The 20,450-nt window shown below is 44.1% G+C and overlaps 1 protein-coding gene across 1 annotated transcript in view; it reads left to right on the forward strand.

Annotated features, from left to right (window-relative positions):
• The first annotated feature begins 14,068 nt into the window (after positions 1–14,068).
• The window catches only part of SHB (SH2 domain containing adaptor protein B), a 69,283-nt gene continuing 62,901 nt past the window's right edge, over positions 14,069–20,450 (forward strand). Inside the window, exon 1 of the mRNA XM_015849495.2 lies at positions 14,069–14,865. Within this exon, the coding sequence (XP_015704981.1) occupies positions 14,308–14,865 (558 nt within the window). The 5' untranslated portion in view covers positions 14,069–14,307. The remainder of the gene's footprint in view (positions 14,866–20,450) is intronic.

The raw sequence follows: 20,450 nt of genomic DNA on the forward strand, positions 1-20,450 counted from the left end.
ATAATGAAAGGAATTCTAAAAGGGTAATTAACAAATTGGTTATCATGTTAAAGGTTCTCCCAGGTTACTATCTTGAAAGATAAATATACCTGTATTACTTCCTGTTCATTTTGTCAGCAAGAGTTGTCCCTCAAAGCAGGGCTCAGTTACTGGAGACTCACTCATAACATGATGCTTTTTCCATGAGTCAGAGTTGGGAGGCCTGTGCTAGGAACTGCTGTGGGAAAACAGAATCTGTCTCCATTCTATAATCCTCTAAAAATCTCCTTTGTTCCTGACGCTAAGTAGAGACAAGCTCAGCTACTATTGCTGTGCTATTAAACCTTTTGCGTATGCAGTCAGCCAGCTTTGGAGCGGCCTGTGAGCACAAGTCTTTTGCTGTGGAGAAAAAAGTTCAATCCGAACGCATACCATGTCTCCCTTCAGCAGCACTGCTCCACCTGGTGCCAGAGGATGTAAAACTATTAGAGCGTGTCCAAAAGGAGGCTATGAAGGTGAGGTCTGGAGGAGAAGATCTGTGAGGAGCAGCTGTGGACATTTTGTGTGCTCAGAGCAGAGCAAAGGAGCTGAGGGGAGCCCTCATGGCGGCTGCAGCTCCTCACAGTATGGAGGGCAGCCCTGAGCTCTGCTCTGTGTGACAGCGACAGGGCCAGAGGGAACGGCATGGAGCTGTGCCAGGGGAGGGGTGGCTGGGGGCCAGTGAGGTGCACAGCTGCGCAGCTCAGACAACAAGCTGTCGCACAATGCTGACGGCCTGCCTATATGGGGAGCTGAGCAGCCACACAGTCAGCGCTGCCTCGTCCAGGCCATAGAAACGCAGGCTGGAGATGACAAGGTGCTGTGCTGCAGAGGATGCCCTGAGGTCAGCCCCAGAGAGCTGCCTTAGCTCCTGGCATGGGCATAAGCATAGGAAAATGTTGGCATTGAGAGGCAATGTCAACTTGGTGCAAATTTCTGTTCCTGCAAGTTTGGGGGAAATGACCGAGAAGTTGTGAATCATGAACTGAAGGAAGTCTTGAAGAACAGCACTGTCTTTGATATCAGTGGATGTTTCTGTCAGTGGCTAAAAACACAGACAGTATCTTATAGTGTGTCAGGCCATTGCCAGTCAGAACTTGTTTACCCCTCAAAGTCCACCTGGCCATACAAATACACTGTGAATGACTGCTGCTGACCCCTGACAGTACAAAGGCAGTACTTGGTCAAGATAAGCAGGAGTAATATCGTGCTTCCTTAGATCCACAAGGAGTAAGGAATCAACTGCAAAATCTGCATGCCTGTCTCCTGACAGGTCTAAAGGTAAATGCATAACCAATCTAAAAAGTCAAGCTGGAGAATCTGTAATTGTCTTTCTGTGGTTACTGGAATGTCATGCAAGTGAGGTGGCACAAGACCTCTGGAAGTCATTAATCCACCCCTCTACTTAAAGGAAGGCAGTGCTAAAATAAGGTACAATAAGTGAATGTGCCACTTGCATTGTAAAGTTGAGTAATGCTGGAATTAAAGTTGCGTGCAGAAACTTAATTTAACAACTTTCTTATAGGTATAATAATTCAGCCTTTAATTGCAGAACTGTATTGTGTTTCCATAGAACTCACACTCAATTAGTGCACCAACTGAATGAACTCAGTATGAAGTTCTTTCCTTGATTTCCACATGGAACAACGCCTCACCCCATACCTACTGTACAGTCCATCTCTGAAAACAAGATTATAGAATGTCTTATTTTATTTTATTTTATTTTATTTTATTTTATTTTATTTTATTTTATTTTATTTTATTTTATTTTATTTTTTGTCCAAGTAGTTGCTGCTTGTACATTTCAGAAGCATCTGTAGATAATTACTTGTGCAATTGCTGAGGCTGAGGTCAGCATGCTACACTTCTTCAGCTTTTTTAGAGGCTTGTAAATGTTCATGGGCAGATGCATTCATTTTCTAGAGTCTCTGGATTTAAATTCCATCTCTTTAGCTCCTTGAAGTGTTATTAAAACAACCCATACACAGAATCATGGAATTATAAGAATTGGAAGACACCTCTGGTAATCATCTACACATTAAACTTTTCTTCTTGTTCAGAGAGTTAGGGTAGTATGGTTAGGTTGTGGTTGGACCTGGAGATCTTTAAGGTCTTTTCCAACCTGAGTGATTTTATGATTCTAGGTTTCTGTTCCAGTTCTCTGCTGATAAGCTCATACTGAAGAAGTGCCCAGCAAAAATGGGTTATTAACAACTTATGAAAAGAATTCTCCTGACAACTTTATTGGAGAGTTATAGTAACTCCTATGAAGTGCTTTTCCTTCATTGTATTCATTGTACTGAAAAAGTAATTAGGTATTCTGAGCTTAATGTGAAAGAGGGTCAAGAACACTGCAGGATTTTTTTAATTTATTTTTTCCCATTAAGTCAAATTGTATAATAAAACGATTTTACTAAGAGAAAAAAAAAAACAAAAAAAAACAAAAAAAAAGCATTGTGTGGAGCTCTTTAAACAAGATGTGTTTCCTCATTAACAAAGAGATTTATCCCAGAAACTGGGAGAAGCAGGGAAATTTTTCACTCCTTTATTTGTTGTCAGAATTATTTGATAATTCACTTTAATGTTTTTAAAATTACACCTCCTGAACAGCTCACCTGAAGCAATGCATCAGTGCCACTGTCAGTAAAATGTGCAATGGACATCCACAGAACAGGATTTTTGCAGGTGAGAGAAAAGCTACTTCAATGTGAAGAATTTTCCTTTTTCTTCACAGTGAAATGGAATTTTTAGCAGACATGACCCCAAGTCAAGTCAGAAAACTCCACAATGTTGCTAAACATAAATGCAAATTTTCCATCTGGAGATTTCATGAATATTCAAAAATAGTCAATTTCTTCTATGCCTGTTTTATCCATCCTAATCTTCTGTGAAACATGATAATTTCTTCCCAGACTGGCCATGGTTCATCATACCATGAGGCTAGATATAGCCAAGATAGACATGGTATGGCCAGCACAGGCAGGATTGACAGCTTTGTAGAAAACACAGAGGAGGTGAAATAGGACTCACCTGTGTTGCATGTCACTTGAAAAATAACCAGAAAGAATACTGAGCAGCTGACTAATCTTCAGTGAACTGCCTAAATCCAAGTTACAAAATGTAGCTTGTCCCTAATTAATGTGTTGCTAATGAAATTGTGTCATCCTATCTGGGGGGTCAGTGATTGCTGTTGATCTAAGATGTGCTTGTATAGAATTAATTCGCCATTTTTATCTTTTCCCTTCCAAAGTCTTACATGGATGTCTGTTTTCCCACAGTTTCTGTTCAACACATGTCCACCCAGATCTTTTTTGTGATTCTACAGATCATTTCAGACATAACTGTCTCTAGGATATGAGAACTCCTTTTCCCAGTTTGCATCAAAATATTGACATAGGTAACCTGTGACTTAAAGCCACCAGTACACTCAAATAAAGGATTTACTTAATTCACAGATGCTACAGGTGCATAACAGAATCCAAGTGGTTTGCTGAAGCAGAACTTCTGAAATGTACAAACATACAGCCTGCAGATTTCATTCAATTTTAAAACCTTGTGCCAGTACCAACAGTGTGCCAGATTCTTCCAATTGCTGTTCAATTTCTGTGGTCAATCAACAAATTAAAACTGTTTTTTTCCCACTTCGCAGTGGCCACAGAGTAAGTTTTCTGCCATTTAATTCTTACTGATCCTGATGTATGGAGGAATTATTTCTCTAGCTTTGTTTTCTGTGTGACAGGAACTTTCCTAATGCTGTCAGCTGTAAAGCATCTGGACTTTTGCATTTTTCTCTGTGCTTTATTAAAGGTTTCCATTTCTGCTGAAATGATACACCTCTTCCACAGGGCTTTGAACACTTGATAGGATCTTGTTCTGATGTGTTACCTAATGCATCTTTACAGAAAGTATGTACTTTCCACTGTGTTAGATACCTTTGTGTGTAATATGCCATCTTTCGGGATGGTTACAAGGTCATAAACAAGTCAAACACAATCTTATCTTTGGTTTCTCTGTCTCTTCACTCTATTCTGTTAACGTTCATTTCCACATGATATCACCCTGTATCAGGGTACAGAGGTACAGAGAGCCCTTGAGAAAACATCATACACTAAGTGTTAACCATCCTGATCATGTAATGATTGTTCTAACAGCCCCTACACTTAAGAGTGAGTAGCTTATGTGTTAACACAGGTAATCACCATAAGAGAATCTGCTGAAGTGTCCTGTGCCAGCCTGCACTGCATGCTGGTGAATGTTGTAAGAGAGATAACATTCCAGCCTGTCAGAAGAAGATCTGTGGTTTTGTATATTTACACAAGATAAAAGACACCATGGAATGGGAGGGGGAAGGAACATCTCCAGGACAGAACTTGCACAGCATGCCTTGGGAAAATCCATTTGGGATCTCTCCAATGCCACATGAAAGCAAGTCTCCCAGCATCTGAAGGGACTTAAGATTGACTCACTATTTACTGTTCTCTTTTTATGCCATCTTATTAAAACTACTGCTTTATTACTCCATTTTCTGTTTACCTTCATTATTGAGATACAGAAAGAACCATGCACTGCACTGTGCCTGCTGCCCCACCTTCAAAACGTAGAGCACCTAGCTTACGTTGCATTTCTGCTTCTGTATGAGCCACTGTTCTGCTGAAGGAAGACTTTGGTGAGGATATAGCACAAAGAATGCTTGCTGAATTTTTCTTTGTACTTGCTCTGCACATGGCAAACGCAAAACCTCTTTTGGCCACTGTTGTCACCATACATGCAAGTTCATATAATGTGATTAACTCTAAGCCCTGTATTAGCATTCAATCTGACTGTCTTCAGACAATGACAGAAAAGTCAAAACTCAGATCCCTTGCTAATCCAGTGTAGCACTGAGGGAGAACAGAGGGCTTTCTATATCAATCTTTCAAGAACACTGCAGAAATGTAGGATGTTAAGTCAGCAAGTCTTATTTTTACATTCTGCTGAAGAGAAGCACAGTGAAGGCAAGATGGGTGAAATTCCATGCCTGTTGCTTTTAAATACTCTGTTATATCCATCAAAAGTAGCATGTATCTCCATGCAAAGTAATATTAGGAGTTGTTGTGACTGAACAGGCCTTTTTAGGGTGGATTCAACAGTTCTATATTCTGTAACTCCCAAGTCATGTATGACAATTTGATGTGAAGAGAAAAAACACCAACGGCTCTTCTTTGAGTTATAGTGTGGTTAAAGGTCTGAAATTACTCTCAGCTACTCATGAGCGGTGACAATCTATTACTCCCCACTCCTTCTGGTAGCTTAAGGTCCTCATTTCAAATACAGAGATCCTTCCACAACTCTACTTCACATCTAGCTGAAAGTAAATGGACTTGCCATATTCATAACCATATGATACCAAAACTTGTGCAACAGTGATCTTGGAGGTATAGCTTCTCTCCCTCCAACGGTGGGCAACACAATGTTCTGTATCCTGAGGAGGAATAGTGTCTATACACTTCTGCATTCTCTAGTTCACGTCCTTACCTTGCTGCCTGACTAGGGAAGGCATTGTTAACTGTAAACAAAAGACTCTGGGTTTTACTCAGTGCTCTTCCTGAAGAACCAGAAATTCCTGGCAGTGAATGCCAGTCCCATGTTCTTGCATTCCATAGCTAGTCTTTTGAGGTAAATGCTGTGGTTAATAACCGGTTGGTGTTGTTTTAGATGACAAGAAAATCCCACTGAGTTGATATTTGAGTTCATTAAGATTGGTTTTTCTATAAGATCACTGGCCTGACATTGGTTTAGTAGTCTTTATTTTCTAAAGCATGACTACATGTCCATATAATATGAAAGATTTTAGAATGATAAAATCATTTGAGCTTGTAAGGACTCTTATAGGTTACCTAGTCCACTTTCCCTGCAATTAGTAGGGACACCTACAGTTAGATCAGGTTTCTCAGAGCCCCAGCAGCTTGACCTTGAATGTGTTCAGGGAGGGGATGCCCACCACCTCTCTGGGCAATCTGTTCCAGCATCTTGTCACACTTATTGTAAAAAACATCTTCCTTATGTCCAGTTTAAATTTTCCCTCCTTTTGTTTGGAATCATTTCTCTTTGTTCTGTCTCAAAAGACCCTGCTATAGAGTCTATTCCCCTCCTTTTGATAGCCTCCCTTTAGATACTGAAAGGCCAGTATCAGGTTTCCCCAGAGCCTTCTCTTCTCTGGGTTCAGCAGCCCCAGCTCTCTCAGCCTGTCCTTGTGGTGGAGATATTCCATCCTTGGGATCATTTTTGTGCCCCTCCTCTGGATGTGCTCCAACAGGTTCATGTATTTTCTGTACTGACGACTCCACATCTGGATGCAGTACTCCAGGTGAGGTCTCACCAGCACAGAGCAGAGGAGCAGGATCACCTTCCTTGCCTGCTGACTACACTTCTTTTGATGCAGCCCAGGATATGGTTGGCCTTCTGGGCTGTCAGGACACATCACTGGCTTATATCCAGCTGCCATCCACCTGTACCATTAGGTCCTTTTTGGCAGAACTGTGCTTTATTCTCACAACCAACAGCTTGTACTTGTAGTGGGGGTTGCTGCTACACAGGTGTAAACCTTGCATTTGGATTTGTTGAACTTCATGAGGCTCACCTGGGCCCTTTGCTTGTGCTTGTCTGAGTCTCTGGATTGCATTCCATCTCCTGGTGTGTCAGCTGCACCTCATAGCTTGTCTGAGTGACACCACTTGTTGGTGAACTCCATCTGGATATTGAGCCTTTGACCATAATCCTCGGGGTAATATAATCCCCATCCGCCCTGTCCAATCCACATATTTCCAATTTGTAGCAAAGGATCTTTTGGGGCACTGTGTTAAAGCCATTACTAAAGTCCAGATAGATGACATTAGTGGCTCTTCCCCAGTCCATTGGTGCAATTAGAACATCACAAAAAATGACAAAGTTGGTCAGACAGGACCTGCCCTTGGTGAAGCCGTGCTGGTTATCCCATATCACCTCCCTCTCTTCCATGTGCCTTAGCATAGCTTCCAGGCAGATCTGCTCCATGATCTTCCCTGGCACAGAGTTGAGGCTGGTTTTGGTAGTTCCCTGGGTCATCATTTCTACCCTTCTTAAAAACAGTTGCAACACTGCCTTTTTTTCAGCTGGGTGGCCTTTTTTTGAAAGAAGAACACTAAGTAACCTAGTAAATTTATTGCTGTAATGTGTTTTGTTCTATTTCTTCAGGTTTAGCGTCACATTTTCCTTCCTCCTATGGTACTATAGCAAAGTAATTTTTAATTTTAGAAGTGCATTTTGATCTTTGAATTCTTTCTTTTCCTTTTTTCTTTCCATGACTTCTCATTTGTGTCACTGCATCAGAGTACCATGGCTTCACTCTCCCTGTTATACCATGAGGGAATAGCTCCTACCTTCTACATTTCCCTCCAGCAACACTGGAATGTGAATGACTACACTTCATTCACTAAGCCATGCAGATAAACAAGAAAATTAACCAACCTTATATTACTACATACATTTTCTGGTAAAGTAGAGAGCTGTCTTAAAAAAAAAAAAAAAAAAAAGAATACAAATTACAAATGGGAAAATCTATTTCTATCAATAAAATGCTTCAGTGCAAACAGTTCATATGTCATGATGTAAATCTGTATTTTGGCATTAGTGATTAAACTTCACAGTCTCCTGCCTGTGCAATGCTGCACTTGATGTCAGAACTAATGTTGTCAGAATTTAGTAGTAAACACATCTCTAGTGGTTTAGAGGCTCAGCTGATGTCATGGATTGTCAGTGTCAGTGTTCAGTCTGTGCAGAAATCATATATCTTTGTTCAGAATGGAAGATGCCAACAAATCTGGTTTCCTTCACCTCTGTTTTCTGTCTACTCGCATCCCTCCCCTAACCCCCCAAGAACTGTAAGGGAGAGGGTGAAACTCATGGCAGAACAATGTGGAAGACTGGAGACAATGCTTTTCTTGCCTTAGCCTAGACTGATAAGTATTACAAAATGTGTATAGAGGAAATAATCAAAATATATCATATCTGTTTTAGAACTAAAGCCTGGAAAAAATAGTTGGCAATTTTTGAGCTACTATTATTTAGTTCTTTTTTCTGTCGTTGGAAGGGTACATTGTCAGATATAGGAAAGACTGGCCCGTGTTGACACTCCTAGTGTAATATGAGCAGAAACTTTTTTAAATGAATACTGCATGGGAAAGCCAGTATACCAAGGCAAAACTTGGTCCCATTGCACTGTAAGCACGAAACTCCTCTAGGAGAGATGATGCATTGGCTTCTGTAATTCACTGGACTGCTGAGAGTTCTGGTAAGTCTTTTTGAAAATAATATAATTAGGAACAGCAAAGTATCTTCAAAACCTGAAGTGCATCACTTTAATATGAACATGCACAGAGTCCCTGGATCAGTCTAAAAAGAAAATTTGGAAAGCAAAGTCATTTATTTTAGAATTCAGTGAAAAAGTTAAATGCATGACTTGGGTATAGGATGTAGTTAGGCTTTCAATAAGGCTCCTGGTACTGCTTCTCACAAGAAACTTATCAGGGAATTGAAGTAATAAAAGACTAATAGTAAAACCCTGTGAGAGATTAAAAACTGGTTAAGAGATTGGAAATGAAGGAATAAATGGCCAATGATCATGTCTGAAGGAGGTTAACAAGAGCATGCCTGTGGGATCCATGTTAAGACTGCTGATGTTTGCTAATAATAACCAAGAATAGAGTCTCAACATTCAGCTGGCAAAACACACTGATGACTTAAATTTATGTAGGTTTCTTACAGATTGTAAGGAAATGGAGGATCCCCCAAGAGGTTCTAAGCAAACAAGTTAAGTGAGAAGTACCAACAAAACATATATAGACAACTGCAAAGCAGCAAACAATGGGAAGGCTGTGGAGTAGTACAACAGCTTTGAGTTCAGGATGAATAACGACATCTCAGTAGGGCAGCCACGAAGCATATCCATCAGGAAAATCCTCCTGTTGTGCCAGCAGAGGCTTTCAGGTCAGAACATGTTCTATCTTATGCAGCAAAAGAGCATAGGAGCTGGAGAGTACATAAAAAGGAGAGCAGATTCGTGGATGCACAGAATAATTTCGGTTGGACAGAATATCCTGAACTCAAGTCCAATCTACCAGTGAAATCCAGGCCAGTGTAAATCTGCATGTTTAGAGCCTTCTCCAGCTGAGGTCTGAGCTACATGCTGTGGAGATCACAGCGCCACTCTGGGCCCCTGTGGCACTGCCCAACTTTTCATCACTAGCATTACTGCTATGAAGATACATGTAGTACTGAGCCTCAGAGCAGAAACCAGAAATTCTGAGATTATTGTATATTGCAACATAAAGCAAGGAAAAATAAATAAATAAAAATCCTTGCAACAAAACGACTGTTTATCCAGCCGAGCCAGCGAATGCTCAGCCTCACAGGCTGAATGAAGGTCCCAGGCAGATTTTACAATTCATGAAGAACTTTCTGCTGCTGCAGCTACATCTCTGCCAGACCTAATCATTTTCTGATGAGCTGCTGGTGTTGGAAAGCTCAAATCCTATGATTCCAGACTGCCCACATCCAAAGCAAACCTGTGATGCAGCCCGTATTGTTCTCCTGCCAGAAATCTTCAGAATGCTTGCAAGTGAACAATGTCCTAATGCCAGCTGGCTTTATGAGCAGTTCTTTCTATGGTGCATCTGAAAGTGAGAGAAAAACTACAAAATCTGACCTTGTTCATAAGATAAATGACAGAATCATTGGACACAAACTACACTGGTCCTTGGGAGGAAAGAGATTACCTGGAAGGAAAAATATGAAAAGCAGCTCCCTTTCTTTTCCTGCAGTAAGACAGTGAGAAGAATCAGCTGGGTTTCAGTAACCAAAACTGATTCCAGAATGAGCACTCCTACCTACTCAGAAGTGATCTGGTTGCTGTAGGTGATCACTTTGGAAAGCAGAAAAATCAGATGTTCACATTTAGCCACATACATACACAGAAAGGAAAATATTTAGAAATATAATGGGCTATAGGTCACAAACTAATCTGGAATCGTTACATGACCATGATGCAATATGCACAATTAGGAGAACTCCAAAATCATTATGGACATTACACACCCTTTCTGAAATATCCAGTATCAGTCACCAAGAAAGAAGCATATCAATAAAGTAAACATTTTCAGTTTTATGATGGCATTTTTTAATGTGTTGAATGCTTGTGATGTTTTGCCCAGCCCAAAGCTGTGAAAAACAGTGTAATTCCTACTTTCCATCCTTGTGAGAATTCCAGTTGGAAGAGCTGATAAATACAGAAAAATGTTGTACTTGTTTTTTTAGAGAACTGTGAAATTATATATGGCAACATTGCTTGTATGTTTATTAACCCAGAAAGTTATTTGCTATGTATGGCACTTGCTTCTTTTTCTTCTTTATCTTAATTTAAAATGCAATTAAAATATATAGCAATACTTATTACACATGGAAACGAGACGCACGAGGGGAAATAAATGTCTTGTAAATTCCCAAGAAGTTGCTCCTTAACTTCATAATTTAACTAAATAAATATAATTAGCAGTGTGCGCACTCAGCACAAATGTAAAATAATATACGCTTGTATGTAATAATATATACGTATCAAATTCCAGCTCTTCTTTTGGTCTTGCTGGCAACAAGAATCTCAGTATTACTCATTCTCTAAGTTGGAGCAAATTACAAACCTCTCCCAGTGCTTCTACTTCAAGAGATGAAAAGCTAAACAGGAGCAGATCTACTGACCCTTCTTTCCAAAATCTGGCTTTAAAAAATAAAATAAAATAAAGTAAAATAAAATAAAATAAAATAAAATAAAATAAAATAAAATAAAATAAAGTGATTAAATAACCAGCCAGAATTCATAATTCCATTTCAGGCTCTGAAAAGATGAAGCCTGGTTCCTCCATAGATCCGTGTGTCACAGAACAGAGATCAGTCATGCTGTAGGTTCACCTGCGTGAGCATGGGCCTGGAAAGCAGCCAGGAGTGCTATGGTCCTTACAGGCTCAGGTTGGTGCAAGCTTGAAGCTGGTATATTCAACAGGTGGCAGAAAATTAATCTCATTTTTCTGCTATGCTGTCTTTCAGATACTTTTGCTTTCATTTATGCCAGTTAGCACCCAGGCTGGACTTTTCTTGGGCTTACCCAGTCTCCCCAGCTTTCCTTTTTTCACCCACTGATGTGATTTTAAGGTAGGTAAATTAAGAGAACCACTGAAGTATTAGATAAGCTGCCTTGCACTGGTAGCATTTTGCTCACCTATCCATCTGCAAAAGCAGTGTTTAAAATGCAGTTCTTTATACATCCATAAGTGATGGCTGCGGAACTGAGCTTGTTGTACTCCTGGGGCCTTCCTGCCTTTCCCATGCCCCCATACTGGAGCCAAATTCTTGGTGGAAAGACTGGTAGAACAGGAATTAGGGAGCAATTAGGAAGCTGGTTTTCTGAGCAATGAGGTCCTTGGAGTCTTAAAGAAATTGAAGCTCATCTCCCTTCTGGGCAGAAACTCATACTTTTGCATAAGGGACATTCCTAGAAATAGAAGTTCTGGGAGTTCTCAGCTATGTGAAGGACCCTGGCTGTCACCAGGTAAGATGCTGGACACCTTCCAGTGTTCATTTCTGTCAGGAACACTGTTCTGTTAAAAGCTATGGTCATTTTAACCCTATGTTGGCAATGGAGGAGCTCTGCTCTCCGAAGGACACTATACAATGTTCAGACTTAGTCTGAGCAAGGTGACCAAACCCAGTAAATTTTCTGGCATTCAAAAGAGAATGGAGCTTTCCATAATGTGTGAATGTGCCAAGAACAAGGTTAAAATGGCCCACAAAACCCAAGGAAAAAAAAACGTGTGAAAGTCTAATCTATCACTACTGAAGCAGTGAGCACAATTTACTTTATTCTGCCTTCAGAAATCATGACTGAAGCTGAGTGTGCCAAATATATCACAGGTATGGCTCTGAGGTTGGATTTCAACAGTACAAAAATGCAAGCAGGGCTCTACACAGCTGGCTTGTAATCCCATGCAGTTAGTGTTTTCTCTTCTCCCCCCTCACCCCCCCCTTTATGGATAGAAAGTATGAGATAAAAAGAGGGCCCAAGTGACTCAACGGGAAGATGGTCCTCCACATGAAAGCATAGGTCTGAAAACCCTGTCATAAACTTGATTTGAGTTGAAGAGGTGATATTGGTGGTTCCAAAAGGAGGCAAAGAACCAAGGTTTTAGTGCTTGTGTTGGTATTCTGAATCTTGGCTGATGGAAGCCTCCCAAGGATGTAATTAGTGGGGACTTCACCATTTTGTAAGCTGAATCCTGCAGTGCAGACTGAACAGATAAACAGTGGTAGCCTCCTGTTCCAGACTAGTTCCCACAATTGTAGCACTGCCAGTCTAGGTCCTACTTGGAGTGTTCTTTGATCTTCTTTCTCGTTGCAGAGGCCATAGATGGGCTAGGGGGATCAGCCTAAGGATGTTCATAACTGCACTTGAACATCCATTCAATGCTACCAGCTTTCTTCAAGACCAGACCAATTAATTAGTGATAGATACTAACAATGCAGATGAGACTAACACAGCACTTCAGAAGAAAACATGGGAGGACCTGCTAATTGTCTGTGCAAGAGGAGAAAGTTACAGCAAGCAATATTAACCAGTCACAGCAACAGTGGCCCACATGAAAAACCCTCCTGACAATAAATCAGTGTGATTCATGCAGATAACATCTCCAACTCACAAGAACACATAAGGGAACTCATCTGGGAAAGGCATCTACTTACAAACACCACTACATCTTCTTTGCTTAGCAGCACCATCTCTAGCCAGCAGCAGAGCCTGGTGCCCTTCCCTGAGGATATGGTCAAAGACCTCTGTCTCATGGAAGGGAACAGCACACACAGGCAGTGGGGTTGTGATGTCAGGGCTCAAACTGAGGAAAATGGCAGGAGGGCACAGCCCTGGCTACAGGCCTATGGCTTCTCCAGACAGAGGCTTCAGTGCCCCAGCCCATCTGGGAGAGGAACAGGACCCATGACTCCTTCCTCCTTATGGTGGGGGATGAGGAACCCCAGAAGGACACTGCTGCTGCTAATGGCAACAGTGGTGGTGGCTGCAAAGGTTAGCTGTACTCTATACTGCATCAGGCCCAGCACTGCCCGCTGGGCAAGGGAAATTGTCACACTCTGCTCTATATGGTGTGGCCTCACCTTGGGCACTGGATGCAGTTTCGGTGGCATAATAACTTAAAAGCCATAACAGAACATACAAAGGGGGGTTTACAAAGATGGTGAAGGAGAAGTTGTGGATCTTTTGTGTGCTCAGAGCAGAGCAGAGGAGCTGAGGGGATCCTTCATGGCGGCTGCAGCTCCTCACAGGGAGCGGAGGGCAGCGCTGAGCTCTGCTCTGTGTGACAGCGACAGGGCCCGAGGGAACGGCATGGAGCTGTGCCAGGGGAGGAGTGGATGAGGGTCAGGGAAAGGGGCTGCACCAGAGGGAGGTGGGCATGGAACGGGCTGCACAGGGCTGTAAACCTGGCCCCGAGCAATAGGACGACAGGGAATGGCCTCAAGTTGCACCAGGGAAAGTTCAGGTTGGGTATTAGGAGACATTTCTTCTCAGGAGTGGTGATGGAGAGGCACGGGCAGCCCAGGGAGAGAGCGGAGTCACCGTCCTAGAGGTGTTCAAGAACCGTGTGGGTGGGGCACTGAGGGATGTGATTAGTGGGCATGGTGCGGATGGGCTGACAGTTGGACTTGGTGATTTACAGGTCTTTTCCTTAGTATTCCCATGATTCCATGACTCATTTGAGTCCCTTCCAAATGGGAATATTGTGCGATTCCCCGGTGACGGTCACTTCCAAATGGCGCTGTTCCACTTCCACGCTGGAACCGCCGCTCGCCCCATCCCGCGGCCGCGCTCCTCCCCAGGGCTGAGGCAGCCCCTCCCCGCCCCGCCCGTCCCCTGCTGCCCCGCCCCGCGCAGCCGCGTCCCCCGCCGCGCTGCGTGCTGAGGTCAGGCCGGGCCGCGGTGCAGGCACGGCGGCGGCGCTCGCGAGAGCGGAGCTGCGGCTCGGCCGGGAGCGGCTGCGTCCCGCGGGGAAGCGGGGCGTCTCGGTGGCGGGGAAGCCGCCTGTACGCGGAGCGGAGCGGGGCGACCGGCCCGCCCGCCCCGCCGCCCAGCTGCTCCATGCGGGCGGCGGCGAGCGGGGCCGGCGCGCAGGGCGGCGGGGGCAGCGCTAGTCGCTGAGGGGGCCGCGGCCGGCGGGGACGATGGCTAAATGGCTGAATAAGTACTTCAGCCTGGGCAACAACAAGACCAAGAGCCCCCCGCAGCCTCCGCGGCCCGACTATCGGGAGAAGCGCAACGGTGCCGGCGGCGCGCCCCGCCCCGACGGGCCGCCGCACCTCCACCGCCACCAGCACCACACTTCGCCCGGCTTCCCGCACCGCCACCTGCGCGACGACACCAGCGAGCTGCTCCGCGCCTACCGCGCGCAGAAGGACCGCGACTTCGAGGACCCCTACAGCGGGCCCGGCTCCTCCTTGCGCAAGCTGCGCGCCCTGTGCCGGCCCGAGCCCTGCACGCCCGACGAGCCGGGCCCGGCCGCCCCCCGCGCCTTCTCCTCCGCCTCGTGCGGTGCCGCCGCCTCCGCGCCCGCCGGCTCCCCGCTGCTCGCCCGCAGCCAGAGCGAGCGGCGGCCCGGCACGCCGCCCGAGGTGCGGTACATCTCCCCCCGGCACCGCTTGATCCGCGTGGAGATCGGCGACGGCGGCAGGTTCGGCCGTGGCGGGGAGCAGCTGGCGGCCTCCGCGCCCGCCAAAGAGAAGGTGAGCGCCAGGCCCGGCCCTGCCCTCCGGGGCCGGCTGTGGGGAAGGGGCCGGGGAGGCGTTCGTGTCGGTGAGCTGCTGGGATGGAGGGGGCCTTTGTGCGTGCTGCAGGTCGGTGGCGGTGCACTGGATGCCTACCCCGGCGAAAAGAGCTGGGGCTTGTTGTAGAGTCATAGAATCGCAACGGTTGGGAAAGATCTCTAAGATAAGTGAGTCCAGGCATCAGCCCACCCTCCCCATGCCCACTAACCACATCCCTCAGCGCCACATCCATGTGGTTCTTGAATACCTACAGGGGTGGTGACTCCACCGCCTCCCTGGGCAGACCGTGCCACTGCCTCACTGCTCTGAGAAGCAGTTCTTTCTAATATCCAACCTGATACCTGGCTTCTACTGACACTCTGGTACATCTCAGAGTAGATGTGCTGTGGAGGAACATGGAATGTGTTGCTTGTTCCCGAAGTACTGTGATTACAATCACACTATCAGCTCAGCTCCTAGGGTGACAGCAGGCCTGGGCCAAGGGTGCCTAAGGGCTGCTTGGCCTACAGGTGCTGCAGCATGAGTGGCAGGGAGTGCGCCCAGTGTGGTGGTGGTGGTGGTTTTTCTTCATCTCTGCCCTCCTGTAGTCACTCACAGCCTCTTGATGGTTTTGTGCAGGCCGGGCTGTGTATCAGCATTGTGCTTGTTTTGGCACATGAGGACTAATTGGTTGGTCAGATCTCAGGAGCAGGGTAGAGGCTGTTCTACAGTCTGTGTGAGAAGCAACTGTGCGCAACATTGGAAGGGGTTTTCTTTATGTATTACTAATCCTCCGCAAATCTGTGTACTTTAGTGCTTGCTGCAGACTTTGGCTGTAACTGCTGGAGGAGGCATGTTCCGCTCTGCAGGGCAATGTCTGCTTATCAGCCAGGCTTCTTACATCTGTATCTAACATACATTTACAGGAAGAATTTCTATCCAAACAACAGCATCCTCCTTGCTTTTTCTGGAAAAAATTGTCATGCTCTAACTTCTTTGCCTCCTTGTTCACTGCTGAAGGTGAGGTTGATCAAAGTCCTGTGTTACAACAGCACAACACTTCCCTGCACATCTATGTCTTCAGCTGACAGCTTAAGCAAGCTCTGCAGCCACTGGCATGGCTGCAAATGCTCTCTTGTCTTTCAGTGGTGGTTCTTTACAAATATTTACAAAAACACTGTAGAAACAGTGCTGGGAATGCTCCAGGCTTAGGAACTCAGGTTTAGGGGAAAGGCTTAGCAGATGCTAGTGCGGCTCTGATGTTCTAAGCACAGCACCTCTGCTCTTCCTGTAAGTACAGGTTTTTGGTGGTGTTTTTTTGGTGTTGTTTTTTTTTTTCTTTTCCTTTTTTTTTTTTGTGTGTGTGTGTTGAAAATCAGTTTTTCTGCAGTTTGTAAATTGGCTTGTGAAACTTCGGAGTTGTATTCTCATCGCAGGAATTCAAAGTATGTGCTGAACTTACCAATTTAAACGAACTGTGGTTGCATGTTTAAGTATGTAACAGGATTGAATTGAGTGGTAACACATTTCTGTGACAACATGATAAATTGTGTCCTGCCCAGGTGGAATTCCCAATATACCAGCTTGTCATGATGATAAGAGATTAAAACACTAGCATTTATTACGTAGTCTGTCATTTTACACGTAGCTCCTGACTGGAAGCAACTTCTTTCTCGGAAGTGAATCATCATTAAAGTTACAGTCTCAGTATATTCACTTTCGTGTCAATTACCTGTGTTCAGACCAAGTGCTCTCAGGCAAATTCTTTCAACAGCCTCATGCTGTAGGGAAAATAACTGCTCGGGGCAAAACGATTCCAAGTGCAACTGCTGTTCTTTTTACGTAGGACAGGATTTACTACTATTATCTTTGTATTTTAGGCCCGCTGACGCAATTTGCAAAATGGAAATGAGATCTGTTTCAAGTAACGCTCCTTGCTAACTTCTGTGATCATAAGTGTGTGCTGCTGCTTCTAAAATTTGCTTTGAATGAAAGATAGGATGATTCCCCAGAGAAACAGAATGCTCATACTACAACAACATTCTTTCTGGTTTTGAGAGAAAGTATGCATGACAAACAGAAAACCTTAGCCTTCTGAAGGGGCAGGTGTGCTCATCCTCACCTTGTCCCAAGGTTTTTTTTCCCGTTTGGATGGAACTTCCTGTGTTTCTGTTTGTGGTCATAACCTGTTGTCCTATCACTGGGCTGAAAGAGCCTGCCCACTTCCTGATATTGATAGATATTGACAAACATTGATAAGATCCCCTCTCAGTCTTCTCCAGACTAAACTTTTCCAGGTCTCTTTATCTTGCCTCAGAAGGGAGGTGCTCCAGGCCCCTAATCATTTTTGTAGCCCTCCACTGGACTCTCTGTAAGTTCCCTGTCTTGAACATGGGATCCCAGGGCTGGACACAGTACTCCAGAAGAGACTTCACCAGGTCAGAGGAGAGTGGGAGAATCACCTCCCTCAGCCGACTGGCCATACATTTTGTAATGCACCCCAGGACACCATTGGCTTTCTTGGTCACAGAGGCACGCTGCTGGCTCATGGCCATTCTGTTGTCCACAAGGATGCCCAGGTCCTTCCTTGCAGAGTTTCTAACCTGTACTGATGCATGGAGTTATTTCTTTCTGGCTGTGGGACTCTGTATTTGCCCTGCTTAACTGTATAAGATTCCTCTCCACCCAACTCACCAGCCTGTCCAGGACTTGTTGAATAGCAGCACAGTTGTCTTGAGTGTCAGTCACTCCTCCCAGCTTTGTATCATCAGCAAACTTGCTGAGTACGTTCTTTCCCTTCATCCTGGTCATTGGTAAAGATATTGAACAAGACAGGACATAGTATTGACCACTGGGGAGCACCACTAGTTACTGGCCTTCAGTGAGACTCTGTGCTGCTGATGACAGCCTTTTGAGTTTTACCAGTCAGCCAGTTTCTCAATCTACCTCACTGTCCACTCATCTATCTCACACTTCCTAAGCTTACCTGACAAGAGTGTTATGCGAGACATTGTTGAAAGCCTTGCTGAAGTCAAGATACACAACATCTGCTGCTCTTCCCTTATCTACCTAGACAGTCATGACTTCCTAGAAGGCTACCAGTTTGGTCAGGTTTGATTTCCCCCTGGTGAATCCATGCTGACTACTCCTGACAACCTAACTTTCTCTCTCTTGCTTGGAGATCATATCCAGCACAGGTTGTTCCATCACATTCCCAGGAACAGAGGTGAGTCTGACTGGCCTGTAGTTTTCATGGTCTTCCTTCTCGCCCTTTTTGAAGACTGGAGTGACACTGGTGATGTTCCAGTACTTTGGCAAATTTGCTGTTCTCCATGACTTTCCAAAGATTATAGTAAGTGGGTTAAGTCACTTCAACCAGCTCCTTCAGTGCTTGTGAGTTCATCCTGTGGGAATTCATGGATTTGAATGTGTTGAGTTTGCCTAGTTGACCTCTGACCAGATCCTCCTTGACCAAGCATAACTTAACTATTTATATTATGAATGAAAGAAAATAAAATTGCTGTATAAGTCTTTTCTCACAGAAAAATATTAGTGTTTAGTAATCCAGGAGTGTTCATTAAAGTCTTGTGGTCTGTTCCAGCACCTCTAATCTGTGTTTTTCTTCTTTTTGAATATACAAGGATATTGCTCTGCTTTCTTTTACAGAGAACTATGGTTTCCCACTAATTCCATGAGTGGTTTTTCAAGCTTTGTTTCTGACGTCTGGGTAGAACTGTTGTGGGTTAAACTCGCAAGAGATTCTGGAATGGGTAGTAGATCCAGAAAAATACCTATTCATTGAGGTTTCATGTGAAGGACAAATAGTAAAGTGTAAGTAACAGCAGAATAGACAGTATAAATTTCTGGGAAAATGATGAACCAGATGATCTGAGTAGTAGAGAAGAAACACACTAAAAGTAGTGGCAGGCCAGGATGCATCTGGCAAGATTGCAGACATAGGTTGTAAAAGTAACCACAGAGTTAAGAATGCTGACCAAAACCAGATTGGTAGCAGGCCGTGCACATATAAAAGTGAGGTGAGCAACCTTCGCAAGAAATAGACCAGGGAGGGTGTCATCACTACGAGGTTATCTTTGAATTCAGAATGGTTTGTGGACTTTTTTACCTAGGTAGTACTGTCAGACAGATTTGGGGGCTTTAGCAGTGATGTGTATCCGAAAGCAAAGGAGATCAGGCAAGGTTATAATTTGTGGCAGATTCATCTCAGTTCCTCCAGTATGGGTGATGAGAAGTGACTGGCTTCTATCTGCAGTGCAGGCCTGGGAGAATTTAAATGCTGTTTTCCTGCAGCAGAAAAATGAGCTCAGTTGAGTTGGAATGGCGTGTTCACACACAGCAGCTGCCAGGTTCACGCATCTGTGTAAGAATGGATGTGAGACTCAGCTTGCCATCAACTCAGTGGACAAACCTGTTAGTGAAGAATGAGCTGAAGTCTTCCTAAGTCACATTTTTTCTGGTATAAATCCACAAAAGTAGTAACACTTAAAGGTATAATAGGTTGTGAGTTTTGTTTTTATATTTTCTTACTAAAATACTTACGCCTCTGGCTTTGGAGCTGTAGAACTATTTAGACAGCAACTGCATTACCCTCCATTGCAGTAAGTTCTTAGCATTTAAGAGGTGGAGCTGTAGTGTACTTGTCTTGTAAAAGATGATTGTTTCATAATAATGAACAGCGTTTTCCCTCTCTGTGTGCCACAGAGACAGATCTGTGCAATGGATCTAGATAGGGTGTGCAGAAGACAATATAAGTTGCAAGATCCATTTCTGCAGAAGTGCCTGTGAGAGAGCCTGTAAATGTCATGCGGCAGCAGGAAACCATTCAAGGCAGAATAGCTGGTGACTTGATTTCCAGAGGTCTGAAGGCTTATGTGAATTCTGCATTTGTGTAGGAAGGGAAAACTTAGTTTCCATGGAATCCACCTCAGAAGTGTGTGGTGTAGGGACTGAATACTAGCTAAGTGTGAGGGCATCAAACATCTGCCTTTCTTACAGTACAATAGGCAATGAAAATGCTGTTTGAGCTTTCCAATATTAACATCTGTGGATGATTAACACCTTTTAGTAAATGTTGAGAAGGTGTTTGTCTTATTTTTGTATCCACAAGGTCTAAGCTGTATTTGGTCTTGCAAGTGGGAATAAGTCATGTGTACTTAACAAAATCTTACAGCTGGTATTTCAAGATACCTAAGCAGTGTTAGGCTTATTTATTTCCACATATATACTTTTTAGAGCTTATAAGTTTCTGATAAGACTCTGCTGTGTTCCCATGTTTGATCCTCTGCAGCAGGCTGTCGGGCTGCCATTCTTTCCAACTGGACATACTCTGAATCATACCTTCTCTCTTCATGTGGTACCTATTGCCATATGGCTCTGACTTTAAGCCACAGATCTGGAGTAGATACTGGTATCTGCTGGTCTTGTAAACCTTCAAGAGTGGCTTGTGCAAGGCCATGCAAGCTGTATTTCTTTCCACACATCTCACGATGTGATGGCAGTAAGACTCTGCTAGAAATGCATTTTTCCAGAAATGTGAGCGTCAT

The sequence above is a fragment of the Coturnix japonica genome, chromosome Z, assembly GCF_001577835.2.
Source record: "Coturnix japonica isolate 7356 chromosome Z, Coturnix japonica 2.1, whole genome shotgun sequence".
Classification (NCBI taxonomy): Eukaryota; Metazoa; Chordata; class Aves; order Galliformes; family Phasianidae; genus Coturnix; species Coturnix japonica.